Below are 12,999 nucleotides of genomic sequence, written 5' to 3'. Positions count from 1 at the left end.
AGAAGTGTTGTTAATTTACTGTCATCGGTTTATTGCATTCATTTTAACTTTGCTTTTAAAAAGGCTTTATTAAAAGCAACATGTAATACCGTTTTTAAGTCAACGCTTTGCCTTGATGCATGGAGTTTGCTTCCATACGAGCGTCCCGCTTTTGGATCAAATCGCAAAACACTCTTAAAAAAGGAAGAAGAGATCACCTTAGTTTAATAATCTGGGTAAAAATAAAAAAAAGTCACTATGCATAACAGTCGTAGAAGGATTTTTATTGAATAGATTTCAAGTTTTAAATTATAATAAATAGAAAAGTGTACATACGGTTTAATAGCACCTTCAGGGTGTAAAATTATGAAACATTTTATCACAAACACAGCAAAAAGACATTTTCACAGATGAGCAACTCCACATGTCCTTTGAACATTTTAATAGCTCAGGTATGGAGCCATTCTGATGCAGATATCAGCAAAGAGTAATGTTTAATTAAACCTGGTTTCGAGATAAAATGCTTAATACAACCTATAGTTTGTAAGCCTTTCCTCAGCCATGAGCTACAGCTCTGCCTAATCCTCTTTCACATAATGTTATTGCATCAGCACAGCTGAACACTTTTTGTGGCATTTATAAAATTAGCAAAAAAATTAACTGTCTGTACTGTGGCAAATTGGATTTCCCCAAGTTCTTGCCTTGTGATACTGCATACCGAGGCTGCCACCTACAGTACAGCGGGAGATGAGCCACAACCTGCAGCAGCTCAACATGTGTGGTTCCAGACACATTCGAAGTTAATGAGGAAGACTTTTAATATCCTTTAGGTAAATTAGTTAAAATCTATTATTAAATAAATACTTAAATAGTTCAATTTTGGACCAAGACTTTTGAAGGATCATACATATACAAGAGCAGCCAGACTTTCTCTTGTACTTTAGATTTTAAAATGTTGGTCAGAACCTAAAATGCAGGATAGTGTTTAGCTAAAAGCAATAAATAGTAATGAAAATTAAACATAAAATTTTAGTTAGAATAACAATTGTATACTTTTATAGAACAAATTCTTAAATTGTGAAAGGCTTTGGGTGCAGTGTTCTGGAAGAATATACTTTTTTTTTTACAAAGCTTAAAAGAATATTTTAGTAGTGAAGCAATGTGTGAGAAAAATCTTGGAAGTCAAAAACTAAGTATCTTTGAACAATAAAAAAAGAACTGAATGTGAATTTTAAACCAACATTTAACATGTCAACCACTGCTCAATTTTAGTTCATTTCAATTTAAAAATCAGGACATTTGTTAAGAAGAATGTTGAAAAGTTACACATAACATTCACTCGATCCTCATTCAACCCGCCTTTTGCTTCTTCGTTTGAAGATTTTTGAGATGGATGATTTCCTTTTAGTTTTGCTTTTCTTCACTCCTGTTCTCACCAAAAAATAAAATGGCTTATTAAGGTGTCTTGTAAAGAAAAGGATTTTTGATGGTGAAGTGCTTACCAAGATTTTGCATCATCTTATTCAACTGTTTGTCCTCTTCCACTTCCCTGATGAAAAAAATAAAATAAAAATAAGCTCCAGATAAACCTACAAAAAGCATTTGACAAATTCTTAAAACTACTCATAAATATTCATTAAGTTACCTCAACCTGTCTTCGTCAAGCACCTCCACAATCGCATTTCTACCATCCACGATCTCCATCAGTTGCTGCAGCAGCTTCCTCTCCCTGTGTTGCTCGTCTCTGGACTTCAAGTGATCTGCGATTGGATTATACAGACGACAGTCGTGATTCTCATCTTGTTGTGAGGAATTTTCAAGTCCAGGCTCAAACTGTACAAATGGATATTAGCTGGCTTGACATTTTGACATATTTGCCTGCATGGAAAAGAGCTCTCTCTATCTTCCTCTCTGTTATGTTGTTTGAAATATTTCCCTTAACCAAACCGACTAACCATGCATTTAGTGTATTCTTTATATCTCAAATTTCATAGCCAATTTTTCCAAATATATATTGTATGGTAGATATCTACTTTTCATTTATTTTTAAAACAAGAAATCAATAAGGCTAGAGAAAACTTGTGTAAACAAAAACAAAAATGAGCTTGCCACTACTTTTCTATTTGAAAAGGAATAGGAAGGTGTTCCTACTTTTAAACAGCAACACTTTCAGGAACCTATCAAATATAGGAGCAGTGTGCCCACAGCTTATGGTGACTGGTGATCAAAGCATTTCATAATTGGGACAAAGGCCTGCCTGGTTGGGACACAGGTTAAAAATCTGCTTAACCTGGCTTTTCCAGCAGCCGCCGAAGTTCTCCCTCCACTCCTGGCTGCTGTTGCTCCAGCTCCTGAGTCCTGGCTCTGCAATAACATGTTCATTAAGTTACCAGACATCTTAAATTATGCAGTTTGTGTTTACGGTTACAGATCACAAGTCTCTGGTATTTTTAGCTTTCAAACAAGTTCACGTGTATGTACACACATACATATTAAAAAACAGTGCATCTATAAAGTATTACTCACAGGTAAACTAACTCAGATTCCTTCCTGATGTACATCTGCTTTTTCCGAATGAGGTTAAACCAGTCTACCATCATTGGATCCATTAATATGTCTCCTTCTCCCTCTGCAAACAGATTGATACACAAAATGTATTTCAGAAAATATTTTGGAATTAGTAGTCGTACAATCACTAATATGTACACAGCAATTAGGGGCAGTTCATTTAAAGTTCTAAAAATTTTTTGATATCACTATTTGATGGGTTGTGAATAAGACTGTCATGACACTGTCATAAACATGAGTAAGTCTTCATGAATATGACTGTTGTCAAAGTTGTTGTCAAGTCTTCGTTATGAGAACTTGACTTGAACCAAGAAATAATGATCTGACATAAATTTGTTGTAAAAGTAATACTGATTAAACTTTAAAAAATATGTAGCTTTGTTACTAAAGCTGAAGTTTAAGTTGGCAATTTCAGTATTAAACATGTTTTGTACATAGTGCAAAATTTTGTCTGTGAAATTAATTACTTCCCTATAAAACATAAGTGCTTAAATTTCGCATTTGATCTGAACGCTTAAGAGCATCATAAGCTGCTCTATAATGTTCAATTATAATAATCTATTATTATACTGTTTCAATCGAGCAGGAGTGCATTGAGATTAAGGGAGAAATTTCTAAAATGAAGCTCAGATTCGATTTTGATCACCAACTTAAGATATTTAAAAAGAAAAAAAAATATGAACTGATCTGTTTAAATATTTATTAGGATAAGAAGACTCAAAGAGATTAAGAGAGACATATGGAAATCAACATGAGTTAAAGGCCATTACAGAGCCCCCTACAATGGTCTTGAGAGGCACAATACTTTTCAATAATAGCTTCATCTTGCCAGCCTGATAATGCAGTCATGGTGAGGAGAATTTTTAGAGTTTGAGCTGAACTCTTACATTTTGTTCATCTTTGTTTAATGAAGAATGACATTGTAGAATCGGTGCCATGTGGTTTTTCCCACACTTGAAATTAAAATTAAACCAGTTAAAAATCTGATTCAAGATCAGGGTCATTTATAGGTCAAAGCCTTAGGACCGACTGCAGTTGAACTGGTAGATTAAATAAAATATACTTTGTCCCCCAAAAAGAAGCACTTGTCTTGACCAGAATACATGTGTTTAGTCAATGGTTCCTACGCACATCAAATCCCAATATACATTAATTATAGAGAGTTTATACAGCTAGAAAGTTGAATATTTTAATGCTGTAAAACGAGCAGTCATGTTGACCTTGAGCAAAGCAATCAGGTCCCCCACTCCCACAACCACAAAGGAGAGACTGCATCTCTGTGGGCTGGCTGTGCCTCTCACCTCATTTGGCAGCAATAACTGTAATAGAGATGGCAGGTAATTTACCCTGCAGACAGTGAGTGAATGTGTGAGGCACAACTCTGATATCACCCTGGGATTCAGAAGTCCATACAAATGTAATATATATTTGGGTGTATATCATTTGCTGCAAATAAGCGAGTGGTGGCCACTGAATGGACAGTGGATTATTCACCTCTAAGACCAATGGATGTCTGACTAGAAGATATGAAAAGTGAAGCTCATCATAAATAAAAACATTAGATAACAGCAGGAACTTGATACTTAAAGAATAGAGATACAAACCTGAGTGCTAATTATTGGATGCAATTAATGAACATTTTAGCAAAGTTTCTTTAATAGAAAACATAAAATGGCATAATCTAAAAGAATCCAATACTGAAACCATCTGAGCAAAAAACTGAAACTATTCTTCAATAAAACCAAGTGCAATAAGTGTCAGTTTTTGGAAAAGGCTGGCCAACCTTCCTCATAGATGCGGAGCTGCTTTTCCAGCTCAATGCCCTCCCTCTCCAGCTGAACCAGGTTCATCTCAATATCATCCAGCTCCTTCTCAATTTGCTCTACTGGAATGTGATGAAACATCCACTGATTAGGGAGAAAGAAAAAATGCAGGATTATTTTAATTATAAATTTTTACTCTTAACCTAAAGAAGCTCCACAATTTTTCACTAAGAATGTAATGAAAGCATATTTGCGGAAGTGCTAATTAATCTCTTAAGATACTTAATGGAGGAACTTACAGAGGGTGACCTCATTTCAGTCCTGAAGGCGGCGGTGGGTGACAAATACTTTCCCTTTTTAGCAGCTAAGAGGTAGATAAAACAGGATTAGATGGTCCTTTCATGCCAGCTTTTCAGACAGCATTGTCAAAATTGACTTACAAAAACTGAAGATCTACACACTGTCTGGCTTTGATCATTTTTAAAAGCAAGTGGAAACCAACCTGAAGGATTCTCAAGAATGTCTAAAGCAGTTATTGAATTAATAGATTCCACAACTGGAGGTCTCAGTGGGGATTTCACAGGTGAGCAACTATCTTGTTTTAAGCCTAAGAGGAAGAAAAGAAGGTTTTACACATTTTAGATTGACAGTTCAGAAGTTCAGCTTGCAAGAGATTCATCTCAGTAACATTTATATCTGCCTATGCCCATGATGGAACAGATGTTCCTCTTGTATCACTCTTTAGTACACACCACCGGTTGAAACTACAAGCCATTTAACATTTTAGGAAAGTTTGAGAAGGGGTTTGTGTTTCCCTGATAAAAATCTGATCTTCTGCCTTTAATGTAGCCATTTTAATATCTGTACTGCATTATTTTTACTTGTAACTTAAAGGCACATTAGACTGATTATGCAAAAGAATTTAACCTTTTGCGTTCAGACATGGCTCATAATACCCACTTTGACTTCAGAGGTGCTAGACAAGAAATGCCAACCATGTACAAGAGAGTCCATTGCCTGTTTTTTTCCCTCCAATTTGCATGTGATAATAGGATAAAATCTCACATCAGATCCAAGACAATGTAGAGAAGTTTATAAAAAAAAAAAAAAAAAAAACTATTGACTCATATGAGCCAATAGTTCTGATGCCACAGAGTACTGATGTTATGTTTAGCTACACAGGATTTCAGCTGATGTCCATATTGACTTCACGTTTTTATTTTAAAATTAACATGATTGCATAAATTTTCCAGAGGCTGCATAAAGTAATTTTATTACAATAGTATTGACTCAATGAAGCTGTGCATTGAAATCAATTACATTCAAACTGAACTGTATGTAAATGGACAAAACCACAATTGTGTCAGACTGGAATGAATGCGACAAATTTGAATCAGGCAAAATAATCTGAGTGCCTCAAAGTGAAATCAATTATGAATTGGTACTACACAAACAAAAAGAAAAATCTAAAATATATCAAAAACACAATGTTTTATAATTGCTTGTAATCATTACACAAACAAAAGTCTCACCAACGCTTTCACAAGTAGTCAGGGGTTTCCTGGGATTGACTTCCTTGAAGCACATTGGTTCAGACGGACCAAAGGCAACAGGAGGTAACGCAGGTGTCTGACCTGCGGGAGGCCTTGTTGCACTAATAGGAACATGACATGAAGTTGTGGTTGTGTAGTAAAGTGAAGGATGTTCAGGTTGGCAAGCTCTACAGAAGAGAAACAGTCAAATAATAAGAATTCAACAAAATCCAAAATAACAAGTGCTTTAAAGTTTTCAAAGAATTGAAAACATTAGACTGCCTCACCTTGTATTTTGTAATGTTAAAATGATGTAAAGAGAGATGAAACATTGAATAGTGAGGTTAAAATTAAGAATCAGTGGAGAGACAGTCAGGCCAGGCATTCCTTGGGGCTTGTTAAGATGGGAGACAGAGCAAACGGCTGAACTCTGAGCCAAACAAGAGGAATGGAGGAAATTCGGAGAGTCTGCATTCTAGAGTGAAAAAGCTGAGAGGTCAGACAGGTACATTCTTCCAAGAATTAGTTCTCTCATGCGTCTCCTGGACTTGTGTCTGAACTAATTAGCATTTGTGAATATGAATATACTTGCAAACACTTACTTTAATCCTTGCTCAGCTTTCACTGGTGTGAGATTTGTTTCTACCATCTCATGGTCGATGGGAGCTATGGAAACAATGAGGGAAAAAAAAATCTATTAAAAAGCAAACATGTCATTAAAACAGCCTGTCTGTATGGTCAGAAGTAAACTGTTTTTGAAAAAAATAAAAAAAACCAAAAAATCTAGTATAGAATAATCTACAGGCAGCATTACAAATAGCAACTAACGGAAGACCTGCCACACACTGTGACTAAATGTGCAATAAAAAAATAATTTAGCATATCCCCTTATGAGCCACCAGTCCTCAAGTATCATATCAAGTGTAGCTCTTAAAAATGTTGACGATTGCCATCATCTCAAGTCTTTATCTTTGAAACTGTCATGCTTGCAATGATTTTGTTTCGTTTCCCGCCCCCCAACAGCTAGCATCTTGAAATCTCACTTAAGAGACTGACGAATCATCTACACAAAGATTCCCCAAAAGAAATCCAAACCACGTTTTCTAATTTGCAGGATTCTCAAGGTACATATAACTAAGCAGGACATTTTCAAGTCCAAAAGACTTGTCACTGTAAAAAAATATACATATATTAAACAGCTCTGATAGCATTCACAATTAAAACCAACAATTATGTGCCAGTCTTCAAACTGGCACATAATGACAACTATTCACATGCATCCATCCCAGGAGAATGACAGTTCAATAAAAGTTCATTAGTTTGAGACAGAAATGTCAGCTAAAAGCCTGCCAAATGCTCTGGCTGTGTAAAATGGGGCAGCAATGACAAAAGAGCTTTGTTTTCTATAAATGTCTGAGGCAGACAGAAAGAATGAGGTTGAGGTGGGGGTGTTGGCAACATGTCAAATAGTGGATCAAGAACAAGTAATCTGAAATTGCATGGAGAGTACCTTTGGCCGTTGTGTGTACCGCTGTTGGCCTGGTGTTGTCCTTGTTGATAGTCTTCAGACATTGTGATTCATCATTGTTTGCTTGGCTGGTACCGGTTTGTCTTTCCCAGTTTCCTGCTGCATCTTGGTTGCCTTTATTCTTCCTCAAACCAGGGAAGTCTTTTGAAACTGGGTCAACACAAAATCTACAAAGGACAGAAAGTCCTCACAATCAAATGAAGTCCATATTCATAGAAACAAACTTTATTGTAGTGATACTTGCCGACTTTCTGCAGATCTGATAGTGAACAGGTTCCTGTTGTTATTGTTGCAGTTTTCCCCACCTAGTTTCTTTCCGATCATCTGTCTAGCCTTGTTTCCATCACCAGAACTCAGAGGGATCTTTGGATCCCCTGAGGACATGATGGGCTTCCCATTTCCAGTTGAAGATCCTGCAACATGTGGAACAGTTTGGAAAAACCTCTGCCGGGCTGCCTGAGTTTTCTGGGCTGAGGCTGTCCAAGACTGGGAATTTGGAGCAGGACTTAAGGACTTTGGCACAGCATTGATTGGGGCTGATAGCACAGAAGATACAGTTGGTGGTGCCAGAAGAGTCTTCGGAGCACAGTCGGGTGGCACAGCTGAATTGCATGATCCAGTTGCATTCAAGAGGTAGGTCTTGGAACTGTTCTGATGGGTGTTACAGACAAACGTGCCTGGATTCTTCCCAGGTTTATAACTTCCTGTATGAAGTACGCAGGAGCACTCAGTGCACCTAAGGAAAGTTAGTACTTATGTTACAAATGGAAAAAAAATATATTACAAAACACATTCCCGATAATAGACTTCCCTTACTTGAAACAGCTTCTGTGGTAGAGTTTTCCTTCTACAAAGTGTCTCTGCACCAGGTGGACGTGACTCTTGCATGCAACACATTTGCTGTTAAGAGTTCCAGTCTTATTTACACTGTCAGCCAAAACCGCCCTCTGAAAAAAGAAAAAAAAACTCAAATGCAAAAAAACTTAATCTACTGTTTGATAATTAATTAAAAGACAAAGAAAACTAACCTCCACAGCAGCTCCATCCACCTTTGGTGATTTGCGAGCAGTGACAGTGAAAGATAAACAGTTCTCCACGCCAGATTTAGACTCCAATATTTTGGTGACCACTGGTTGATTTTTCTTCTCTGATGGCTCTTCTTTGGAGCCCTCTGCTGACCTTTTGACTCCACCAAATAAGGAGAAGTTACACTTTATTAAAGAGAAAGATGCACTCCTACAAATTGTGTTTACGACCAATGTTTGACATTTTTTTATGGAACAAATAATTTCCTGGGAAAAAATACCCACTAGGAGGCCGTCCTTTGAAGTAGTTGTAGTACTGAGACACATAAGTTAGAATGCTCAGCCTGTCAGGGATCTTTAAAGCCACCATGTCTTCAGCATCTAACAAAGCTGGAATGCCCAACTTCTCTTCTGCAACTTGAAAGGCCTCAAGAAAAAAAAAGTCGCAAATGTAATGCAACACAAGAAACAGATAGCGCAAGACTTTATCCTAGCAGTGAATAATTATTTCAGTAAGTTGAACATAGTGATTTTAAATAGAGTGGCAGCATTCAGTACTGAGGATCAGAAAGGTCAAAAAAAGGATGATGAATAATGAATGTAACTTCCTGCCAGCTTGTGGGAAATTGTACCAGGGCATTGTTCATTATCAGTCTAGACTGACCTGCTTTGGTAGCAACTAAAGGAGGGAAAGCTACCTTTACCATACACAACTGACAAATTTTTGACTCAAGACACAAAAAAGAAAATTAAATTAAAAAAACACCAAAGGCAACATGATACTGTTCATGAAATATAGAAGAGTGTAAATTACTTCACTCATGTTTCAGCACAGGGGGTATTAACAGAAGTTTAAAACTTAGCCTAATCAAACATTCTACTCCCTGACCTCAAATTGGTTTGTCTTGTGGCACTGAAGAGTACAGAGATCCATCATGATGTGGATCAAATAGCAGTTGACAGCTAGCTTCATTCAAAATGAATAGGCTGGACAGCCATTCCCCTGAGATCAGGTTTTTTGCTGACTGCCAGGATCATCCAGGACAACAAGGAAGTAATACAAAGAGTAGTACTCTGCAGGAGACCCAACACTCAGAGGAAGCTGCTACAAAGGCAGAGGACTAAACAAACAACCTTTCTGTTTATATCACTCTGAGGTTAGCCAAATAAATAAGCTTACGAATATAAATGCAGGAAAATCTGAAGTGAAAATGTAGACTGTGCAATTAAAAATGTGCCAACAGCAAAATATTAAACGAGCAACAGAAATGCCAGGGTCAGAACAAATATTGCCCACTACTGCCTGTGCAGTCATGCACCCGGGTTGAATAAAACATGTGTCTTGGAACACATCTCAGGTTTTCTTCAATTTAAAATTTGCTTCGTTTTGTAAGCTAAATGTTGAACTATTTCACATCTTACCAGTCTATTGTTCTCAAACACATCCTCCTTTTTTAGTGCGTCATAATCTCTGAGGGGAAAAAAACAATAAACACAAAACAAATGAATTACAAATAGTTTACACAGATGTGAAAACTTCATTAAAACTCGTAAAGATATTTCCTTAACGTTTCATCTTCAGGACAATTGAGCTGTCCAGTCCTCAGGTGTTGAGTGCAGCTGACCGTCTTTGTTCAAGACAAAATACAGAAATAATCCAATGCGACACATTTCAAATACTTACATGAGATCCGGTCTGTATTTGTGTATAAGAGCACAAAACGCCAGTCCGTTCCTGAATGAAGTCGTCATGTTAGTGACGGCAACATCTCTGTAACCATCACACTGAATTTTACACCACTGCTCCAGCGCCTTGATGGCTGCCATGCTTCCAGCGACGCGGTTCCCTCACACTCAGAACAGACTAAAACCGAGAAGCTTCGAGTGTTTGCGGTGGAGGCAAAGAAAGGAGAGTTTTAAAAAAACAAAACAAAAAAAAAGTTTCCCCGCTCGGGGTTTGACCGTGAACTGTGTCGCTGCAGCTGCGTCCTGTTTCCTTCGTTTTTCACTCTGACTCGCCGCTGACTCTCCGGGAAGAGTTTCTGCTGGTCGTGGTCTTGGTTTCTCAGCTCATTACACTAATTGGCGCAGGCATGGCAGTCCGTCTTTCACAGCAGCTGATTAAAACTTGCCCCTTTAGTGGGCTAAAAAAAAAGGGGAAGAACGTTCTGTTAATGATTTCTGTACATTTCTGCGTAACTGCTGAATGTTTTAATGTATGTAATTGACTTTGTTAAACCTAAAACCAACACAAAGCGGAGCTGACATTTATTAATATCATTCCGGCAGCAGAGCTGGAGTTCTGTGCATTGGAATTTCAACATTTAGGGGTTGTTACAATTTCTGACAGCCTTATTGTTGGAAAGATGTTTTGTCTTCTGAGACAAGACAAAGCAAAGTATTCATATTTAGAATAATATAATGTAGTTTACAGAAAATTAAAGGAACAAAAAAACAAGACGTACAGCAAACGAATCAAAAAAATGTAAGTATCTTATGGAAAGAAAAATGTAAAATATATCTTGTGAACCACTTATTCATCTTTTATGAAAATAATTAGCCCATTGGAAAGCTGCCATAAACAACTATGATTGAATTCCTGTTTTAGAGAAGACAGCAGTTTTTTGTCTCTGGCCTGATTAGATATTTCATACCCAATAAGCACCACTGAAATGTATTTAGTTTTAGGGTCATTAATTTTAAACTGTGTCTTATAGTGAAGCAATTGAATGAGTGATGTGAGCTCTTCCTGATGTTTGGCATGATGTGTTTTTTTTTAAGATGGTTTCATGTTCACTTATGACGTGAATGTTGAAATTCAAGTCTGGTTCTGTAACTGCAGTAATTGCCAATGACAACATCAACATTGAGAAAATTCACATTTGTGTGACTATTTATTGTATGGATAATTATAATTCAGATTAGTTGCTACCAGATCAGTTCACAAGTTTTGATTCTTCAGAGCAATTTGTTAATTACGACAAATTGATATGTTTGTTTGCTCATCAGAGCAAAACACTTAATTTTTACAAAGATTAAACTGATTTTTCTTTTTCCTTTTTTGCATAGAGTTTATTCACCATTATTGTACTTGTCAAGTAGGTTAGCATTTTACTTCTGTTTTTGTACCTTTTCATGTATTATTATATTCTAAAATGCATAAATAAGAAAAATGTGTTACAATAATGCTTATATTACAATGTGATATATAAACATTATAGAGGATATAGAAAAGGCTAGAATATGGGGAGATTCATTCCACATTAACATGAAATAAAAAAGTTGGACCTAACCCATTTAGAAAAGCAAAATTTGACCCAATGACCTTGTCAGACAACGTTCAAACCTCTGACTCAGGGAATGTAATTGGTGTGAGACCAGAGCTTAATTTGATTATATAAAATGTGAGCAACTCTACCTTATTCTACCTTATGTGAGCAGCTTTACCTTATTCACTCAAAAACTGTCACTGTTATTTCTATTGTACCACATTTATACAATGGATGTTAAAGCAAATAGTTTTACATTGCCAAGAAACCTATAACCCTCTTGATTTTGTAAATGTATTTTTAGTGAATGTAAATATTGCAGATTGACCCGAATCACCCCATCTCTTCTGCTTAATGCCCAGAAGGGGGCAGTATCTCACTGCGCTGTTTGAGGACTTTCCTAATGACTATTTAAAGAAGATTCAAACTAGAATCAGCAAAGCAAATCTTCAAAAGAAGTGCCTTTGTTTTTTGGGGGGTTTTTTTGCTTAAGCTTTTATCTTATCTACAGTATGACTTTTAAAAATAATGTTTAATACTGGTGTAATTCTGAGATGCAATCTGTAATTCTTAAGACAGATAAAAAAAAATTGGATGTAATTTGATATTTATTTAAGGGTAAAATCAGACTTTTCCTCCACAGTTTTACAGGTGTTTTTGAAAAGTGTGAAATTAACAATAAAGACAATAAGACCTAATTGCTTAACAGCTCCTGGAATAGTCAAGAGTTGTCTGTGGAATTTATCTGTTCAATAGGATCAGGATTCATGATTTCATTTTTCAGCTATTTCCGCCTTTTCCTGACAGGACTCTGTTCTTACATGTAGACATCCTGCCTGTAACCGAAGAGGTCAGGGATGTCATTAGTAAACTCATTTAGAAATTACTTGACTGTATCCTATTTTTGCGTTGCCCTGATGTTAGCGTTTGTCATTTGTCATTGTTATCTGATAAAGCTTCAGCACAGTGGAGCGTTCTATTAACATACCATCAATCACATTTAAGATGTGCGGAAAACTGCTTTCAGAGACAAAAGTACAAATAAAATGCCCAGATTTTAAATAAAGTGGAGAATTTCTAACCTCATTCAACAGATGCAATTGCGATATGTTACACTGAAAATACAAACTGAAAGAATCAGTGGTGCCATGACAGTATGGTGGGGGTTGGTTTATGGTTTGTGCCCCTTATGTTTATCCATGGTGCCCGCTGAACACTCTTTACACACACACACAAATACACCCCACTACATTTCTATTTCATATCATATTTATATATATATTTCAATGTTAATTAAAGGAAAAAAATTGTAAAGTAATTGCAGATTATTTTGAG

At 36.4% G+C, this 12,999-nt stretch overlaps 1 protein-coding gene across 1 annotated transcript; it reads right to left on the bottom strand.

The window, feature by feature from the left end:
* Nucleotides 1-263: 263 nt before the first annotated feature.
* On the bottom strand, nt 264-10,335 carry micall2a (mical-like 2a). Its single transcript, XM_055021515.1, has 17 exons — nt 10,080-10,335; nt 9,818-9,866; nt 8,681-8,822; nt 8,399-8,556; nt 8,187-8,317; nt 7,615-8,106; nt 7,353-7,537; nt 6,445-6,508; nt 5,843-6,030; nt 4,813-4,917; nt 4,610-4,674; nt 4,331-4,454; nt 2,506-2,608; nt 2,270-2,343; nt 1,625-1,739; nt 1,482-1,528; nt 264-1,405 (listed from the first exon to the last, which is right to left on the bottom strand). Exons 1-17 carry the CDS (start codon nt 10,220-10,222, stop codon nt 1,326-1,328), a joined length of 2,265 nt encoding a protein of 754 aa, XP_054877490.1. The 5' UTR covers nt 10,223-10,335; the 3' UTR covers nt 264-1,325.
* Nucleotides 10,336-12,999: the final 2,664 nt, after the last annotated feature.

Source organism: Poeciliopsis prolifica, unplaced genomic scaffold (genome assembly GCF_027474105.1).
Source record: "Poeciliopsis prolifica strain line A6 unplaced genomic scaffold, Auburn_PproV2 SCAFFOLD077, whole genome shotgun sequence".
Classification (NCBI taxonomy): Eukaryota; Metazoa; Chordata; class Actinopteri; order Cyprinodontiformes; family Poeciliidae; genus Poeciliopsis; species Poeciliopsis prolifica.
The sequence above is the reverse complement of the archived record's forward strand: the minus strand, read 5'-3'. Positions and strand labels throughout refer to the sequence as shown.

What these genes read in the sequence shown, in the direction of transcription:
- micall2a (XM_055021515.1), bottom strand. Translation starts at nt 10,222, where the DNA reads ATGGCAGCCATCAAGGCGCTGGAGCAGTGGTGTAAAATTCAGTGTGAT. An exon ending in AAATACAGACCGGATCTCAT is followed by an intron (nt 9,867 to 10,079) that starts GTAAGTATTTGA and finishes TTTTCCCCTCAG; the next exon opens with AGATTATGACGCACTAAAAA. An exon ending in CTTCAAAGGACGGCCTCCTA is followed by an intron (nt 8,557 to 8,680) that starts GTGGGTATTTTT and finishes TATTTGGTGGAG; the next exon opens with TCAAAAGGTCAGCAGAGGGC.